At 37.3% G+C, this 21255-nt stretch overlaps 1 protein-coding gene across 1 annotated transcript in view; it reads left to right on the plus strand.

Annotated features, from left to right (window-relative positions):
* Positions 1-19101, plus strand: part of SMCO2 (single-pass membrane protein with coiled-coil domains 2) — a 32228-nt gene extending 13127 nt beyond the window's left edge. Inside the window, exons 4-9 of the mRNA XM_070495149.1 lie at positions 2815-2951; positions 3685-3834; positions 10016-10110; positions 14565-14617; positions 15894-16072; positions 18842-19101. Coding sequence (XP_070351250.1) covers positions 2815-2951; positions 3685-3834; positions 10016-10110; positions 14565-14617; positions 15894-16072; positions 18842-19040 — 813 coding nt within the window. The 3' untranslated portion in view covers positions 19041-19101. The remainder of the gene's footprint in view (positions 1-2814; positions 2952-3684; positions 3835-10015; positions 10111-14564; positions 14618-15893; positions 16073-18841) is intronic.
* Positions 19102-21255: the final 2154 nt, after the last annotated feature.

A 21255-nucleotide genomic window follows, 5' to 3' on the forward strand; every position in this document is an offset into this window, starting at 1 on the left:
CTTTTGACTCTTTGGTGGTATATTAACCATTACAGGGAATTGATTGGTGAAAACCAGAAATGTCATCACAGATGACTGGACATAGACAGAACCCCAATGATGATCTGGCCCAATTTTCCTATTATAGAACAAGAGTCTGAGCTTCAGGCTGTTGGGTGACTTGTTCAACACCCACAACAGTAGACAAGGCTTGCACTCAGGCCCTCCGATTCCCAGCGTAGTGTCTTTCTCTACATCACAGCGTGTGTGTGCATTTCTGCTGCTTTTGAATATCCTGGCAAAAGATTTGGTGGGAAGACATTGAAATTATGGATGCTTTTTTATTTATGAAGAGGTAGCTAAGATCTAGTGGAGTCATATAGTACACGGAAAATCTAGCCTTGGTTTCTTCATCTGTAAATATGATAATAATCCTTACATCGCCAGTGAGGTGCCACTGGGTTGTGAGAGTGACAGAGGAAGGGGCTAAATATTTCTTAATCTGAACTGTTGATGAAAATAATCCATAACTAATCTATAAATGAAAATTTGGGTGAGATTATTCTGAGCAAACATGTGAGGATCATGGCCCAGGACCTTTCTTCCCGAAGGAAGAAAGGGCACCACAGAAGTCGGGTGTGCAGAGTGGTTATGTAGCCCCAAAGAGGATGTTTCACATATGATTGAAATGTCCTTTTTACAATAGTCATGAGACTGCTCTGTCAGCACAGCGATTGATGGACACAGCAGGTAGTAGGTCGCTGTTTTGGTGGACACAGCAGGGTGGCAGTTCTGTTGTCTCGTGCTGGATGGTCACAGGTGAGCACAGCAATCAGTTCCTAGCCTAAGGAAAGATGCTTATCCTTAAGGAAATGCCAATGTGAGGGAAGTTACACCTTTATCCTAAGTCCACTTGTTCTTGCCTGGAAATGCTTAAAGTAGATATACAACGCATGCTCAACGGCCCTGTCAGGCCCTTTTGGAAAAACAAAGTCAGGCCGAATTAGGTTTACACCACATGGCTTCTTCATATACTCCAATATATCCGATTGCTTGTCATTTCTATTTGTCAGGACCCAAGGCCTAGATATGATTAAAAGAGCCATGGTCTTGGAATCAGAAAACCTAGTTACGGTTCTAGTCCTTACACTTACCAGCTGTATGTATTGGTTTCCCATGGCTGCTGCAACACATTATCACAAACTTAGTGGCTTAAAACAGTAAAAATTGTGTTCTCTCATAGTTCTGGAGGCCAGAATTCTGAAATCAAGGGGTTAGCAGGGCCGTGTTCCCTCTGAAGCCTCTGGGGGAGAATCCTTCCTTGCTTGTTCCTACTTTTAGTGTCCCCAGACATTCCTTGGCTTGTGGCTGTGTAACTCCAATGTATGCCTGTCTTCACATGACCTTCTTTGTGTCTGTCTTCTCCTCTTCTGTTTCTCATTAAGACCCTTGTCATCGGAGTAGGGCCCACCCAGGTAATTCAAGATAATCTCATTTCAAGACCCTTAACTTAATTACATCTGCAAAGATTCTTTTTCTAATATAAATTCACATTCACAGGGTCCTATATCTTTTTGGGGTGACCGCTTAACCCTCTACACTCTATGACCTTGGGCAAATCACTAAATGTGAATGGCCTAGGGGATTTCAATACCTACTTTTCTCCACCTCAAGTCTATCATGAGAATTAAAAGAAATAGTGCACATAAAAGAAATTCTTTCTAAAGAGTTATGTGAATGTTAGTTATTCCTATTGACTTGGCCAGTAATTTATACAGACATTTCAATAAGAGACTGATCTGTTCTCCCTACTCTAATTTTTTCTCCTTCCAGTTTAAAAATAGTTTTGCTGAAAAACAAGAATTTCAAATGAAACTTCTTCAAAGGACAGAAGAAATATTTTGCAATGTAGTTACTCAAGAAGAGAATATTTAAAGACAAACTATTGTCAATTGTGTGCATGCGTAGAATTGAAATACCAGAAAATGCTTTGAATGTTTTTCTAGAACAAGGCAAAGAATAAGAAATAAAGAAATAAGTTTTGTGAATCAAACTGATAAAGTTGGCTTTCTCCCTGAACTCTTTATTATGAAAAAATGTAAATAAAAAGAAAACTTAATTATGCAGTGATCAATCGTATCCTCACATCTAGATTTTATAATTATTACCATTTGTCACACTTGCTTTATCTTTATATATGTATAGGGATGGAATTTTCTGAGCCATTCAAAAGTAGGTCAAAGACAGCAGGATACTTCATCCCTGTTTCCTTCAGAGAGGCTATCTAAAAATAAAGACTTTTTTCTACACAACCAAAATATCATTATCACATTAGGAAAAGTAGCAAAAATTCTATAATATAATCTAATGTTCTCAATGCTCTCAATATTCGAATTTTCTCAGTTGTCCCCCAAATGTCTTTTATACACATTTTTTTTAACCAGCATCCAAACGAGATCTAAGCAATGCGTTTGGTTGCTATATCTCTTTAGACTCTCTTAATATAGAACAGTCTCACCACCTTATTCTTTTCCTTGACGTTGATTTTTTTGAAGAGACCAGTCAGTCATTTTATTTGAATGGAGCGTTGGAGTCCGTGGCCAGCATGAGGTCCGCCTGTGGACACTGATGTTCTACCCGTCCCTGCCCCAGCCTTCCTCTGTCAACGGAGTAAGAGGGCATGTCTGCTTATCTTACAAAGCCATTAGAAGGCTCCAGCCTCAGAGAGGGCTGTGTGCTTGCCCCTACAGAAGGGGGCATGGGTAGGCTAGAGGGACCACCACCTCTCGTGATAACCCTTTTGTCCTGCTTTGCTTCCTTCATCATCTTTATCAGGATGTGTTGGAGCCGGAGGCCGAGCATGACCAGGACCTGCAGAGTCAAGAGGATGAGCAAGAGACAGACTGCTTTCAACATGAGGACCCTCAAGTGTCCACATCTTGGCCGTTTTCAGAGGAGAACATCCCTGAATTGTAAGCCTTGGCACGAGCAAGAGGGAACACTTAATAATGTTTTGCGGTGGGGAAAAAGAAGTGTGGCAGAGAACTTAGGGAAAGACCGGAAGATTTAAAATCCATACATATCCCGAACCATAGAGCACTCATGTGCACCGGTGACTACCTGCACATTCCAGCGAGAATGCAGAGTAAGGACATTTCTAGGGATACAGACAGAGCCATGGGGATGTCTTTGCAAACTTTTCTTGGAGTTTGGAATTAATACACATCTCATCACTCTCCAATAATTTTCTAGATGTGAAAATTACTTTAATTATCATTAAAAATATATTGTTAAGTCCTTGTGAACTCTTTCCACATTGTATACCTCTTCCCCTCCCCCACAAGATGCAACCACCATCCTGAAATCTATACTTACCATTCATGGCATGCAGGGAAATTAAAAATATATCTATTTTTTTTTTTTACTAAATGTAAAATATGCTTTATCTTCTCCAGCCTTATAAAGATCTGTTAAAATAAATAAGTGCCCAAACTTCTTTCTTGAGGCCTAACAGCCTACTTGGCCCGTGTTGGTGACAGAAAATGAATAAGCAGACCAACTTGCCAAAAGTTCAAGAGAAGAGGGTTTTGGTGGGATGTTAGCTCAAGTGGCAGAGCACTCTCTTAGCAAAGGAACAGGGGTTTGGGCTATGCAAGATCTTTCCCATTTTTTATCTTAAAACTGGTCATAATAATATTTCTGCAGGAGTCAGGAGAACATCTTCTTCCAGCTAAACCACTGGAATACACAGATGGGTCAACAAGTGAAAGAACTTGGAGCTGATCACACAGACTGGATGGAGAAAATTAAAAACATTATACAAAAAATTAACCTAACAGAAAACACAGTGAAGAGGTAATTGTAGGGTGTTGGGGTTGGTTAGAAAATAGTGAAGCTTCATAGCTCCAGAAACTTAAGAAACTCTGGGTTTGAGGTGGTAAAGTCTTAAGGAAAGTCTTTAGGAAAAGAAGTATAAAGTCTTCTGATTACACAGCAATGTTACAAAATCTCAAAGCCTATATCAAAGTTCTCTACATCTTTGCGCTCTCTGCTCTCAAGTGAAGGACTTCATTCATAAGATTTTTCTGTGAAGCTACAATAATAGTTATCAAGGGTCCCAAAAGTTATCAAGTCCCCAATGATCCTTGAGTTTTTTCCAGTTTTGTCCAAAGGGATTCAACAAGTATAACATGAAACAAATATTAAAGTATATTTGTTAATGCATATGTGAATTTAAGTGGAATGTTTTGAAATAAAACAGAAAAGATAAAAGTAATTGTTATTGATCTAGTCACTGGTGCAAAGAGAATGGGCTTTGGAGTCAGAGGGATCCAGGTTTGAATCCTGACACTGACGCTTCTTGCATAAGCTAATCAACCTTTTTTAAGACTTGATTTCTGTCTTCTACAAAATGGGCCTAATGACAGCCCCCTCATTGGTTTATTGTGGGTATTAAGTAAAATACTGTATGTAAAGAATACATTGCCTGGTACATAACCAACAATTAATAAATGGAAGCTATTCATAGAAATCAATCCCTCTGGCCTTCTGAACCATCCTACCACATTCCAAACTCAGTTTCCTACTGTGGCGCTACGCCTCCTAGATGTTTCCTCATCTTTCAGTTAAACATCTCCTCTACATTCATTAGACATCACCATACCTTTCAGTTAAACAGTTAAACCTCTCTTCACAACTGCCTTCTCCGGATCGTCCTCTCCAGAATGGCCTTTTTCTTCTTCCAAATCATTAGTAATATTCAGTTTTTAAAAGATTTTGTGGCTTTACTAATTCAAATCCTATACGTCAACTTTTCTTTTCATTTTTAAACTTGAGGTATAATTTACACACAGTAAAATTGTGTTTTTTATTGTACAGTTCTGCAAGTTTTGAAAAAGGCATACAGTTGTGCAGCCAGCACAGTGAAGATACAGACCACTTTCATCACTCCCCAAATCCCTCACGCCCCTTGTAGTGAACTGCTCTCCCCAGGCCAAGCTGCTGTTGACCACTGACCAATCCATATAGCTTGGCATTTTCCACAATGTCACATAAATGGAATCATACAGTATGTAGCCTTTTGAGTCTGTTTTCTTTCACTTGGTGTAATGCATTTGAGATTCATCCATGTTGTTGCATGCATCAGTAGCTTTGTCCTTTCTGTTGCTGGATAGTCTTCTGTTATGTAAATATAGCACAGTTTACCCATTCACTAATTAAGGAATGTTTAGGTTTCTTGGCAATTGTGAATACAGACACTATAAACATTCACATACAGTTTTTTGTGTGAATATACATTTTTATTTTCCTTGGGTAAACAAGCAGGAGGGGAAACGCTGGGTCATATAGTAAGTGCATGTTTATAAGAAACTGCCAAACTGTTTGAAAATGGCTATGCCATTGTGCATGCCTGCCAACAGTGTATGAGAGTTCCAGTTGTTCTGCATCCCCTCCAGAGCTTGGTATTATCATGTTCTTTTTTTTTTTTTTTGAGGTGTAATTGACACATTATATTAGTTTCAGGTATACAACATAGTGGTTCAAAGTCTGTGTATGTTGACAAATGGTCATCACAGTAAGTCTAGTTAACATCCATTACCATACATAGTTAAAATTTTTTTTCTCTTGTGATGGGAACTTTTAAGATCTACTCTCTTAGCAACTTTCAAATATGCAATACAGTATTATTAACTGGTCACCATGCTGTATGTTACATCTCCATGACATTTATTTTATAACTGGAAGTTTGTTCTTTTTTCTTTACTGTAGGCATTCTAATAGGTATGTGGTCGTATTTCATTGTGCTTTCTAATTTGCAATTAGCAAATAACTAATGACGTTGAGCATCTTTTCATTGCTTATTTGCCATAGGTCTATCTTTTGGGGTGAAATGTCTGTTTACATCTTTTGCCCATTTTTAAAAATGAGTTGTTGGCTCATTATTACTTACTATTGAATTTTGATGGTTCTTTATATATTCTGGATAAAAGTCCAGATATTCGATGTGATTTGCAAATACTTTCTCCCAGTTTATGGCTTGTTTTTTCATACCCTTAACATTGTCTGTCAAAGAGCAGAAGTTCTTAATTTCTATAGAGCCCAATTTATCACCTTTTTTTTCTCTTATGGATCATGATTTAGTGTTGTACGTAAGAAATCTTTGCCTAACCCAAGGTCAGAAAGATTATCTCCTGTTTTCTTCCAGAATTTTTATAGTTTTAGATTTTACATATAGGTCTATGATTCACTTTGAGTTAATTTTTGTATGTGGTGTGAGGTTGTGTCTCAGTTTAGGCTGCTATAAGAGAATACTGTAGACCGGGTGACTTAAACAACAAAAATTTACTTCTCATAGTTCTGGAGGTTGGGAAGTCCCCCAGGGTGCCGGCATGATTGGGTTCTGGTGACAGCCCTCTTCCTGGTTTTCGGATGGCTATCTTTTTGTTGTGTCCTCACGTGGTGGAGAGAGAGAGCTCTAGTCTCTCTCTTCTTGTAAGGACACTAATCCCATCATCGGGGCTCCACCCTCGTGACTCCATCCAAACCTAATTATCTCCCAAAGACTCCACCTCCCAATACCATCCCACTGGGGGTTAGGGTTTCAATATATGGATTTTGGGGAAACACAAATATGCAATCCATCACAGGTAGACATCAAAGTTCCTTTTTTAATTTTTTTGCATGTGTATATCCCAGGATTCCTTTCTTTTTTCTTTTTTTGGCATATATATATCCAATTGTTACATCGGCATTGGTTGATAAGAGTTTACTTTCTCTATGGAATTACTTTGCACCATTGTCGAAAATCAATGGGTCATGTATGTGTGATTCTATTTCTGGATTCCATATTCTGCTCCGTTTATCTAAATGTCTGTTTTTTCACTAATACCACAGTGCCTTGATTACTGTAGCTTTATATTAAGTCTCGAAATTAGGTATGAGAGTTATTCAATTTTGTTCTACTTTTTCAAAATTGTTTTGGCTATTCTAATTTTTTTTTTGTTTTCCATGTAGATTTTAGAATAAGCTTGTCAATCCTGCTGGAACTACCATTAATCTATAGACAAATTTGGGAAGAATTAACATTTTAGCAACATTGACTTTTTCAAGTCATGAACACAGTATTTCTATTTATTTAGGTGTTTGATTCCTTCCACCAGTGTTGCATAGTGTTCAGTGTACAAATATTTCACATTTTGTTAGATTTATGCCTAAGTATTTCAAGTTTTGATTTTATTATAAATGGTACTTTAAGTTTTTCAATTTCTAATTGTTAATTGCTGGTATATAGAAATGTAATTGATTTTTGTATGCTGACTTTGTGTCTTGTGACCTTGCTAAACTCATTTATTAGTTCCAGTAGTTTTTGTAGGTTATTTGGGATTTTCCACACAGATAATCATGTCATCTGCAAATAGAGACAGCTTTATACCTTCCTTTTTTCATCTTTATGTTTTGACTTCCTTTTGCTGCCTTATTATATTGGCTAGAACCTCTAGTACCTTGTTGAATAGGAGGGATGCCAGCAGACAGCAGACACATTTACTCGGTTCTCAATCCTACAAGGAAGGCATTAAGTGTGATGCTGTCGTTTTGTTTTGTTTTTTAAAGATGCCCTTTCTCAAATTGAGAAACCTGAGATTTCTACTCCTAGTTTACTGAGGAATAGGAATTTCTATTCCAAGTTTACTGAGACATTTTTAAAATCAGGAATGATACTGAATTTTTTCAATAGTTTTTGCTGCATCTATGAATGATCACGTTTCTGTATTTGTTTAGAGTCTCTTGATATGTTGAATTATAATGACTGATTTTGAATGCTGAACCAGCCTTGAATTTCCAGAATAAATGCCACTTGGTCATCATATATTATCCTTTCTACGTATTTTTGGATTCAGTTATCAAAACGGAATTTTTACATGTATGTTAATGAGAGATATTAGCCTGTCTTTTTTTTCTTGTAATGTCTGGTGTTAGTATCAGAACAATACTTGCCTCAAAGAAAAAATTGGGACGCTTCCTGCCTGTTCTATTTTCTGGATGAGTTTGTGTAGAATTGGCATAATTTCTTCCTTAAATATTTGGTTGAATTCATCAGTGAAGGCATATTGCCTGGAGATTTCATTGTAGTAAGATTTTTAACTACAAATTTAATTTCTTTAATGATAATAGGGCTACTCAGGCTACGGAGCTCTTGAGTATGCTTTAGCGATAGTATCTTTCAAGGAATTTGCCCTTTGTATGTAAATTGTCAACTTTATTGGCTAAAATTACTAATATTTTATTTTGAAATAATTATAGATTCATAGGAGGTTTCAAAGAAATATATAGGATAGTCCCATGCACCCTTCTCTCAGCCTTTCCAAATGGTAACATCTTGTCCACCTCTAATACACCATCAAAATCAAGAAATTGACATTGGTACTATCAACAAAGCTTATGCAGACTTCACCAGTTATATGTGCACTCATGTGTGTGTATGTGTGTATATAGTTCTATGCACTTTTAGCATATGTGTAGCCTTGCATAACCACCATCAAAATCAAAATTCTCAACTGTACTATTGCACATGACTCTTTTGTGTTACCCCTGTATAGCCACAACCATTCCCTCCCACCCACCCCTAATCCCTGGCAACAACAAATCTTTTCCACATAGCTATGATATTTCATGAATTTTACACAAATAAAATCATGCAGTATGTATCTTTCTGAGATTGGCTGTTTCACTGCGTGTAATTTCCTTGAGATTTATCCAAGTTATCGCATGTATTAATAGTTCCTTCCTTTGCATTGCTGAGTAGTATTCCATAGTATGGAGATATATATGGTTTGGTTAACCATTCACCCGCCAAAAGACAATTTTATAATTTCTAGTTTTTGGCTATTATGAATAAAGCTACTTTGAACATTCACGTACAACTTCCTGTGTGAAAATAAGTCTTTATTTCTCTGGGATAATTGCAAGAGAGCATAATTGCTGAGTCATATGGTAAGTCCATCTTTAGTTTTGACAAGAACTGCCAAACTATTTCCAGAGCGTCTGTACCATTTTACATTCCCACCACCAATGTATGAGTGATCCAATTTCTCCACATCCTCACCAGCATTTGATGTAATCGCTATTTTTTATCTTAGCCATTCTGATAAGCTTGTCGTGCTATCTCATTGCATTTTTTTTTGAGGAAGATTAGCCCCGACCTAAGACCTGCTGCCAATCCTCCTCTTTTTGCTGAAGAAGACTGGCCCTGAGCTAACATCCATGCCCTCCACTTTATACGTGGGACGCCTGCCATAGCATGGCTTGACAAGCGCTGTGTAGGTCCACACTTGGGATCTGAACTGGGGAACACTGGGCCACCGAAGTGGAATGTGCAAACTTAACGGCTGTGCCACAGAGCCAGCCGCACTCTCATTGCATTTTTATTTGCATTTCTCTAATGGCTAACAGTGCTGAACATCCTTTCGTGTGTTTATTTACCATCTATATATCTTCTTGGTGAAATGTCTATGCATGTCTCTTGTTCATTTTCTAATTAGACAATTTTTTTAATGTAGAGTTTTGAGAGGTTTCCATATATTGTACATATAAGACCTTTGCCAGATATGTGACATGTAAATCCATTTAACAGTCTTTGGCCAGGCATAAGTTTTAAATTTTGATGAAGTCCAGTTTATCGTTGTTCTCTCTTATGTCTAGTGCTATTGGTGTCAAGTCTAAGAACTCTTCCTGGTCTTAGGTCCCAAAGATTTTCTGTGTGTTTTTCTAGAAATTTAACTAAGCTTCCATTTTAATTATTTTAATTTTCTGCTCCTATATCCAGTTAGGCCTTCACTATTATCTAGATAATTTAGAGTGGTTTTTACTTTCTTGATTTGCATTTATGGCTTTCCATTCCAACACAATCACTGTCCAAGAGTCCTCTTGTGTAGGAACAGGATTTCACTTTTGAAAGATCAAAAGATGAAAAAAGATTGTCCATTGGGTGATTTCTCTTAATCCACCGGACTTAGTCCCTCTCTTGGTCTATTTGCAGTTTAATAAATGAGGTGATGTCCCTGGAGGGCCAAATTGAAAAGCTGGAGTCACATCAGGACCTTAACCCTGATCAGGGGACGAACATCGAGGTAAGCTGGAAGGTTGGAAAAGACAAACTGCGAGGCTGTGGGGACTCTGACCCCTCTTCCCACCCCTTCTGTAATTTATCAGGTCATAACAGGAATTAAAACCCACCTTCTGTTGCAAGGAGGAGTGCTTTCTGGCGGTCAGTTCTGAGTACTTTTCGCCTGGGTACCACCAATTCTATTCTCTGACAATACAAAAAGGCAAGACTTGTCTATTCTACCTAGAAACTCAGTCAGACAAATTTGATAGGCTTGATGCCATCTTAAGATAATGATGAGAACCTTAAGGGAAAATTTCTCTTCTTAATCTTTGTATCCCAGCATCGAAAAGCACAGAGATGACATCCAGGAAATACATATTAGTGAAGAACAGCATACTTAGAATGTAAGAGATGAATTTGTGTTTGTCTTCAACGCCTTCGTGAAGAGTTCCTATGTTGGTTTTCACAATCTCCAGTTTTCCTGTTGTTCTGTCTCCTTGCATTTCTCAGAGACTCCTTTCAGAGAAAAGTTTAATTTTCCCTTTTTTAAAGACTCAGAATGTTAGAGCTGAAAAGTAGTGACCAACTTTGGACAAGATTCAGACTTCAGAGCATTGGCTAATAGTTTCTCTGCTCACTGTAGAAGAAAAGACTCTGAAAAAGGAAAAAGTCTGTGTCTAGCTACCTCTTTTCATTGAAATTACCAGCCTCTGTTTTAGCTCAAGCCAAAGGGTTTAAATTAAGTGGATTTTGGAAGAAATAAAGGAGAAATGTCTCTTTTATTGTAGGATGGTAATGTTTCTTTAGACTCCTCACATATTAAAAGCCATGTATAAATTAGCACAGGTTTGTCGTCAAGGAAAAAATTACTTTTTTTCCTTAAAAGATTGGTACTTGAGCTAAGAACTCTTGCCAATCTTCTTTTTTTTTCCTTCTCCCCAAAGTCCCCCAGTACATAGTTATATATTCCAGTTGTGAGTGCCTCTAGTTGTGCTATTTGGGAAGCCACCCCAGCATAGCCTGATGAGTGGTGCCATGTCCGTGCCCAGGATTCAACCGGTGAAACCCTTGGCCACCGAAGCGGAGCGCACGGACTTAACCACTCGGCCACAGGGCTGGCCCTGAAAAATTACTTTTAACCGTGATTTAGTCCAACATTTTGAAGTTGCAATTCCATTTTGCGCTAGTCGAAATGTCAAGAATTTTTTCACTATCCTTGGGCTTTGAAATGGCAAACTATGAAAAAAGGGACGAGGACAAAAGCCAAGAAATATTCTGCCTTAGGAAATTTCCTCCAAAAGTCATCCGTATTCCAGGAATGTGGATTTCAGCACGAGGTAGGGGAAGGGAAGGATGAATAACAATAGAATGAGGAGAAAGATAGAGGAGCACAAACATAAATGAAAGTGAAATTTTAAAAAACAAACAAGCAAGGGCTTAGGATAACATGAAAGGAGAAGGCAACACAAATATGTGTGGAGATTCTGTATACTGGAGATGTACAGTCTTATCTGCACTTAAAAAAAAAAACAGGCACAAACTCCAAAACTAGAAACAGCCTAAATGCCACCAATGGGTGTGCAGATAAACTGTGGTACATGTTACATGATGGAAGACTACTGAGCAATAAAAAGGAACGAATTTATTCATCCAACAACATGAATAAATCCCAAACTCATCATGCTAAGTACAAGAAGCCAGACTCAGAAGATTATATACTTTATGATTCCATTTATGTAACATTCTGAAAAAGACAAAACTATAGAAACAGAAAATAGATGAACAGTTGCTGGAGTCAAGTGGGGAAACAAAAATGAGGACTGACAAAGGGACCAAGGAAATTCTGGGTGTGATGACAGTACGCGTTTATCAAAAATCACAGCACTGTACACTTACTTATAAAAGGTGAGTTTTACTGTACGTAAATTACATCTCAGTAAACACGACTTTTAAAAACTGACACAAACTCTGTCCTCAGTAAGTCTAAAGGCTGATGACGAAGACTGCCTAAAAACAAATGCAGTGCTATAAATGAGTAAGAAACTTTAAACGTAATTGTTACAGATGCAAAGTAGTAGGGACGGCTGTAGGTTTAATCTGGTGAAGGGAAAAGTGAAGATTGTTAGAAATATATATACAGACAGCAAATAAAGTGTGGGAAAATTAAAGGAGAAATAAGTTAATAAAATTAAAATAATCTCACATGCATTGGCTCATTTATTTCTCTTGAAGAAATAGAAGGACTCAGAAAGGCATGAAAGGGGAAGGAGGAAAAAATTGGTAAAATTATTTAAAAAAAAAAAGAAACAAATGTATTTAAAAGACCTTTAATTGAGGAAAAAACTTTGAGGTGTTGCCTGAAATTGAGCCCCTGAGTTTACAAAGCTTTCTAAAGTCTCCATACAAACATCCAGACTTTCATTCTGAAACTGACTCCTATCTCAGTTATCTTTGATATAATAATCTCTGATAAGTACTATATAAAAATGTTTACAATGTAAATAAACTAGGGCACCAAGTGATTATCACACCACAGCTCCTTTCTAGATAATTAAATCACACAATTCAGGAGTTGGTGATGAATAATTTGGTAGAAGAAGGGTGTAGACCATGCATTCTCTGGAAGTGTTTGAGGGCAAATACTCCTATTACTTGTATCCAAACAGCACGATGACTAGCTCAATGGCCCCTTACGTAGGATGTGGCCAACAATATCTCGTCGATCTGATTTAATGTTGATTTTGGAGATCAGCACTCAGAACAGTAAGGAAAAAAATAGCTTCTATTAAATCTGAAACTTTTTGATTATGAATGAGCTTTCTCCTAAAAATCATTATTTGTTTTGTTTCAAGTCCATGCATTGTTCATTATAACTTTTGTTTTATGCCCTTTTGTTTTAAAGGAGAAGATCATGGAAATTAAAAAGCAATTAGGAGAAATCGCTAACGAAATTGTCCAGGTAACAATAAAATGGATTTATAACTAAGGAAGAAAAACAGTTCTTCACAGAAATCTCAGTTTAAGAGAATTTAGTGAGTGGAATCTAAAATTTGGTGAAAGATGAAAGACTTGGAATTTCAGACCCAGAAGAGAACTTAGTGTCATTTAGTCTATACTTTCATTTTCAGAAAAGAAAAATGTGACTCAGAATGATGAAGTGACTTTTCGACATTTCCAGATGAAAAGCATCTGTCCTGCTCTTGCTCTCTCATTTAAAAAATAAAAAAATTATAAATATTTATATATATACACACACACACTCATATACATACAATATACAGGCATATATTTTTTCTCCTAGCAAAAGTGCTATTTTAATAATAAAATGCTTATTTTAATAATTAAAACCTTATAGAGCTATTTCATATTAAAAATGAAAATCCTACTCCCCCAAAGATAAACATGATGAACTTTTTAGTATATTTATATTCTTCCAAATTTTTCTACATTGTTGTTATTGTTTTAACGGAATTATATTATACACATTGTTTGGCAATTTGCTTTCTTTCACTTAGCATTTTTTCCTTCAACAACTTCCTATGCCAGTAAGTGTCATTGTACCTTTTCCTCTTCACTTCTGATATAATCAGGATTTGATTTGGGGATTTGTTAAATTTATTTTGTTGGATGTTTGGGCTGTATAATCAATATTTGCCATTACAGACTATGCCTCAGAAATCCATATCTTTGCTTGTTTTTGAAAGTACTTCTTTAAGACTCAGTTTCTAGAAATGGCATCTCTGGAACACATCTTTCTTGAATCCCGGAGCACCATTCTTCGTGCTATAGCCCTGCTTCTCACGGCATCCTGCAAGTCTGTTACGGGATGATTAATTAAAAACCTTTAACAGCAGTATTTACTCCTGACATATGTGCAACTGGCACTCATGTCTCAGAAGGGGATGGTTTGCTTTCAGCCTGTGTCTCGATCTTCCTGATAGAAACCAACCCAAACCATCTGTTATCTCTGCCTGACAGCCTATAGGAGACATGGGAAGGAAAGAGGAACCAGACACTTTTCATGGACACTTTTCTTTTGCTAAGCCATAGGCCTGAAAATTCAAGCTAACATAGTGAGGACTTACATTTATATCTTATAAATTTTAAAATATTTAAAATATATACAATTTTCTTTTTTTCTCAGAAACACACCAAGTTTCTTCAACTAGGGACCTGGTGGAAGGTTTCTAAAGAAAAAGTAATGAATTGAGAGAAAGATGACTTACAATCAGCTGCTATTGTGTCAATGTATGCTTCTAAAGTATTGAAAATAATTTTATCAATCTTTTGGTTATTCCTCCTGCAATTTATCATGATTACACTGTGAATTTGCTCTAAGAGGAAGGATTTTACTGAGTAAAAAGTTTCAGTGAAGGTATTTCTACAACTAAGTGGTGTCAAAATGAGTGAGATTTTATTGTATAAACTGGAAAAGCAGAATTTTTATTTAACCCAAAATTGTGGGTGTCTTTTCAGGCAGATGCTTGTAATGAAGCTCATGAATTAAAGGAGAAACTCATTGAAAGAATAGAGGTAAGAGGGGCTGGCCCAGTGGCATAGTGGTTAAGTTTGTACACTCAGCTTCAGTGACCTGGGGTTCATGGGTTCGGCTCCCAGGTGCTGACGTACACACTGCTCATCAAGCCATGCAGTGGCAGCGTCTCACAGACAACATAGAAGAAGATTGACACACATGTTAGCTCAGGGCCAATCTTCCTCACCAAAAAAAACCCACAAAAACAAATAGAGGTAAGATTCCAGTTATACAAGTTCAAGTAAGGATAACATGAAATGATTTAAATCTAAATACAGGAGTAATGCTTTCCGTAAAAGTTGAGAGTGCATCACATACTGGTTTTTTTTTAGCCATATCATCTTCTTCTCTGCCCCTGACTTTTTGCTTTGAGTCAACAGAACATCTCACAGGTCTGGTGTACTCCCAACCTCTCCCATACCTGTGCTGCTTCTACATCTCCTCCATCTGTAGCTTATCCTCCACGGCTACACACTACCCGTTCTTCAGGCTCAGCTCAGAGGTCATGTCCTCTTCCAGACCTCCCCTAAACTCCCCTAGCCAGAAAATGACTCCGTCTCTGAACTCCTTTCTCCAAAATCTTATACATTGAGGTCAATGAGAAACGGTGAATGAAACAATGAATGAAGGAATCAACCTGTCACCTGCTCAGCAGTGCCTAATCATCCCACCTATCCAGAGCAGGTGTCCCACCACCAAACCTCCGCTACTCTGTCTCATCACCTTATATATTCCCTCTTTAGCATGTACGTTAATCTATAGTAGCTAATGTATATTTATATGTGTGTTTAGTTGTTTATTGCTTGTCCCACGGTTCTCATAAATGCACGTGTAATTCTTCGTCTAGTTTGTTTAAAAATGCACATGCAATGGAAAGCACATTCCTTGTCTATTTTGTTAAGCACTGTCCTAGAATAGTGCCTGGTAGGACTCATTCAGTAAATATGCTTTGCATAGATGAACAAATTGAATAGACGGATTTGGCACAAGGATAATCTCATCTTCCTACATGAATAATCCAGTAGTTAAAGATTACCATGTGGGTTTTGTTTAATTTTCTACCATGGTGCTACCTCACTCTGTGAATGTGTAAGTCTCCTTCTATTAGGTGAGTATGCACCTGCCAATGACCTGCTCATGTGACCCGCCTGTGATTTACAATGTGGGCCCCTGAGACGTTCCAGAGGAAAAGCGCTCTGCATCATTGACAATAAGACTGGCAGATAGCTAGAATCATTTTTTAAAAATGATAGTTGATTGCTCTTGTTTTTCCAGAACTTTTCCAAGGACATGACTCTGCTGAATGCAAAGCTAGAGATGTACCAAATGCAAGCAGGGAAAACAGACTCTCAGAGTCCCGAAGAAATGGGTATGGAAGAAATGGAGCCTCTGCTCCCTCAGGCTCCACCACCTCCTTTAGTGCAGAACTCTCCTCCCCGCATTGCAGTGTGGTGGTAAGTCAGAGAAAGGGCCACTGGGGGCCGGACGAAGGCCCCCAGGTATGGACTATAGTAAGAATGAATTTCTTCAAGGGTTGGCTAAAACTTTGCTTTATCTTATTTTATAAATTAGCTATTCATGTTCTTTAAAATCTGTTTTTATTAGAGTCATAGTATTTTTCTTATTGTTTTAGATATAAATCTATTGCATTAGATAGACAAATATAGATATATATTTCTTTCTTATTGCTTTATATAACTATATATATAACTATACAAGTATAACCATGACTATATATATGTATATATATATAAATACATATAATATGCATGTACATATAAAAATATATATATACATATAAATCTTAAAGGATGATCTCTACAAGCTATGATGCAGCCACCTCCACCAAAAAAACATACCTGCTAAGTGGTTTGAAAGCCTTTGTTAGCTGGACAGTTTGCCTGTCCCTTGTACTTTATTGGAGACATATATATCAGCAAATTCTGATTCTTTGCATCCCTTTCTGAAGATGCCACACCATCATATATACTACACCCTCAATAGTACCCTCCTCTAAGAAAACTTTTCTGATCCTTTATCCCCAACCACCAACCCAGATCAATTCTTCAGCTCCCTCTTTTGTGTGCACACTATACCTTGCACATAATTCTGTCATAGATCCCACAGCTTATTATCGCAATTAAATTGTTTTAAGTCTGTCTCCTCCTAGTACTCCATGTGCAACTTGAAGGCAGGAATCTTCATCACTTTGGGACATAACATACAAAAGATGTTCATCATGCTCAACAAATACTAAATTAATAAATAAGCGGGGAGGGATATCAATGAAAATGGTGGGGTAAAGACCCCAGAAAATGTCCTCCTCCATAAAATCAATGAGACAACTGAAAAAATTGTCAGAATCAATTTTTTCAGAGCTCTGGAAATTAAGGATTTAGTATCCAGAATATATGAAAAAGTCTTACAACTCAACAACAAAAGACAAATAACCCAATTTTTTAAATGAGTAAAGCACCTGAATAGATATTTCTTCAAAGAAGACACACAAATGGCCAACAAGCACATAAAACGATCTTCAACATCACTGGTCATTAAGGAAATGCAAATCAGAATCACAATGAACCACAGTGAGATACCACTTTACATCAGTAAGATGACTATAATTTAAAAGAAAACAATAGCAAGCATTGGAGAGGATGTGGAGAAATTAGAACCTTCACGCATTGCTAGTAGGACTGTAAAATGGTGCAGCCACTTTGGAAAACAGTTCGGAAGTTCCCGAAAATGTTAAACATAGTTACCATATGACCCAGCAATTCCACTCCTAGATATATACCCAAAAGAACTGAAAATATATGTCCACACAAAAACCTGTACATGAATGTTCATAGCAGCATTATTCAAAATAGCCAAAAAGCAGAAACAATCTAAATATCCATGAACTGATGAATAGGTAAACAAAATGTGGTATGTCCGTATAATGGAGTATTACTCAGTCACAAAAATGAACGAAGTACTGATCCATGCTACAGCCTGGATGAAAACATTATGCTCAGTGAAAGAAGTCAGACTCCAAAGGCCATGTATTATACGATTCCATTCATACGAAATGTTCAAAATAGGAAAATCCATATAGATGGAAAGTAGATTAGTGGTTGCCAGGCCTGGGGGTAGAGGGAAATAGGGAGTGACTGTTCATGGGTATGGGTTTTCTTTTTGGGGTGATGAAAATTTCCTGGAATTAGACAGTCGTGATGGTTGTACAACCTTGTGAATAAATTAAAAGCTACTGAATTGTATACTTTAAAAGGTAAACTTTATGACATGTAAATTATTAAATCTAGATTTCATGCTCCTTGAGGGCGGGACATCTCTGCTATATTTTAGCAGCCCTTAAAGTCCCTTCCTAATAGAGTATTTACAGAACATTAGCTCTTCAAAAAATGTGTGAAGTAGAAGCAATTATTTATGTAACTGCCGAGAGACACACAGTGGGGACAATGCCAAGAAACTTTGGCACAAGCTTATAGAATCTACCGAATTGGGTCACAAAATAGATCCACAGCTAGCTTCAACTGGGCTGTAGATTTTCTCTTCTGAAATGTATTATAGATGGTAATTATCTCCAGGGATTGGATTATCTGTGACATTTCTTTTCTTCCTTGTGCTTTTCTGGATTTTCCAGATCTTCTACCCTAATCATGTATTGCATTTACAATTAGAAAATAATAATGCAAGGACTTAAAAGCAAATAAATAAAATACAGTATAGGTACCGCCCAGAAGGAGGAGTCCTCAAAGACTTGACAAAGCTTATATTACTTTATAAGGGTGATTCTAGTGACAGGACAAAATTGGTAATTGAGCCGAATTCCATTTGTTGCGTCATACTTTGTGTCCTGAGGAAAATCTAACTGCTTGTGCCTTTATCTCCCCCAAAAATACACATCATATACCTTACAAGTGAGGTAAACATGGCAATGATCTGCTAGAGTGTGAGAAGAGCATTTCAAAAGAAAGAGCCCCACAATAGCCAGGTTTCATTGTTTAATGGCTATAGAAGCTTAGATTCCAATGCCAGCCCTAGCATGGACTTACGTGCTCATCTACTCCAAGCTCCTTCTTTTGCAGATGTCAACTGAGGTCAAAGAAGTTTAATTACTTACTTGCAGTTATAAAGCTACCTGGGTGGAGGGGCCAGGAGTCACATCAATGTGGTTTTCTCCAGAATGTTTTTAACACCAATGTTTTCTTTCCTTGTAGGAAACGTGCACTGAGGATTTTCATCATGTTTTATGTCCTTACCTTCACTGGACTTTTATGTTACACACTATTTTTTGATGCTACGTTTATCTTTGAAAGGGTGCTCCCTACAATGCTTGGGCGCCGCAGAATGTGGGAACTGCGGGAGATTATTGCGCCTTTCTTGAATTTGGAAGTGGAAGACTTGTTACCCTCCTAAAGATATAGAAGTTACTATTACCCTACTGACTTCCTCTCCAATAAAATTCTGGCTGTTCTTATATTATGGCAGTTAACTTATTTTTTAAAAAATACTATAAGATGTTTTGCACAGGACACTGTAGTTATGTGGAAATGGGTCGATCACAAACAGAAAAAATGAAAACAGTTTATCTTTACCCTTATGACTCACAATGACTTCTTGAGTCATTCCACACATTGTTTAAAACATTTGCTTCAAACCACTAACACCTCTCTTCCCCCAACCCTGAGAACGTTAAGACTATCAGGTATTGGCTTCCTTGGTTATTTCCCCTATTTTGACCTCTGATGTCTCAGAAAAGAAAGCACAGAATTCCTCTTCATCGTTTCCAATTTTCCTTCAATTGGATTGGGGCCATATTTGGGTCTAGTGGACATTTTTTGGTTTTGCTCCCTAATATTTATTTCTCCTTTTGACAACAGCATCCTAATTTTGCTTTGAAAAAACTATCTTTTCCCAGTGAGTATAATCGCAGGTGGTCTTTCAGTCCATGTCCCCTGTCTTCCTATCAATAAGAGTTGGGAATATGTTGAATCAGACATTCTCTAAGAATGAGAATTTTGAGAAGAATCATACAAAGAAAGGAAATGATTGGAACTTCAATTTTGTGACCTTGCCCATATCTTTTTCTGCTTAGGTTAGACAGATTTGGTTTCCTTGTTTGTAATGAAAGGAAGTCTGATTGATACAATAGTTTTGAATGCCATACTGGAGCACTTTTATCCCTAACTTTGTAGATAATGGGGAAATAATAAACTTCATTTGCAATATGAAAAATATTTATAATTGAACTGTGCAAGATTAATAGAACCATAAAGAATAAATTGGAGTGGGAGGGCAGATGGAGTGTGGGAGATCAGTTAAAAGGCCATTAACAGTTCCGGTGAGCTAAAGAGGTGGAAATAGGGATGAAACGGAGATGATGGGTGAAGTAGATATTGCAAGCATGGATTTTATGATATTTGTTTGTGTAATGGATGTGGGGTTGGAAGGGTGGTGACAGGGAGATGTGGAATGTGGTCCCAATTCTCCTCACATTTGAAGGGATCTTGAAGGATGGATAACATTTTCATGGCAGAAATAAGGAAAAGGCCATAGCAGAGAAAAGAAACATCATAAGTAAAACTTAGAAGCTGTGAGTATAAGGCAGAGGCAGGAAACTTGGTAGAGCGTATTGCTCAATACACCAGTTTGTACATTCCTTAAAAACAAACACATGCCTCGTTCATTTTTGTGGTCTCTGCAACAGTGATTCCCAAATACTGGTCCACTGACTGGATGCATCAGAACTACTTGGGGAGCTTTATACATTAGAGATTTCCAACCCCACCCTCAGATATTTAGATTCAGTAGAGCTAACGTACGGTCCAGGAACTTTATTTTCAAAAATCTCCCCAGCTGAATCCAATACAAATCCAAATTTTGGAACCATACCTTGGTACACTTCAGAGCAATGCTTTGCACATATGGGTACCCAACAAACACCTGTTGAACTAAATTAAATTATGTATTCTTATCTTTGTAGCCTCCCTATCATCTCACATTCAGTATTTGTTCAATTATTTCCATCATAGCCATTTTCCCAATGCCCCCATTTTCTAACACCCTTGAAGTAATCTTCAACTCCTTTCCTATATTTTTATTTTAACATTCCAGAAATCACCAAGTCCTTCCAATTGTTTACAGCAAGTTTTCTTAGATCAGTCCCCATTCTTTGTATTTATAATGTTTCCATTCTGATAGGCCTTATCATACAAATGGATTACTGCTGGGAAAAGCTAGCCTACTGTTTTTACTTCCATAGACTACTGTTATACACACGAACTTAGAAAGAAATAGACTCCAAATGCCACTTTTACCCTGATATTCTACAGCCAGAAAACTATATCAGTTGCTGGAAACTTCTAGTTCTCTAAAAATTTGCTCGTCAGTGGTTCTCAAGCAGTGATGTTCCACAGAATTCCACAAAGAGATGTTTAATTATACATTTGTCTAAGCATCACTTCCAGAAATTCTGAATCTTTGAATCTAGGATGAATCTCTAATATTTTCTATTGTAATAGTTTCCCCAGCAATTTTCAGGACTCAAAGTTTATGACCTACCACGCTATGCTACGGGCAAAAGCTACCTGGGATTACAATGTGGCTAAGTTCCCATGAAAGGTTAATCAAG

Source organism: Equus asinus, chromosome 22 (assembly GCF_041296235.1).
Source record: "Equus asinus isolate D_3611 breed Donkey chromosome 22, EquAss-T2T_v2, whole genome shotgun sequence".
In the NCBI taxonomy this organism is placed as follows: Eukaryota; Metazoa; Chordata; class Mammalia; order Perissodactyla; family Equidae; genus Equus; species Equus asinus.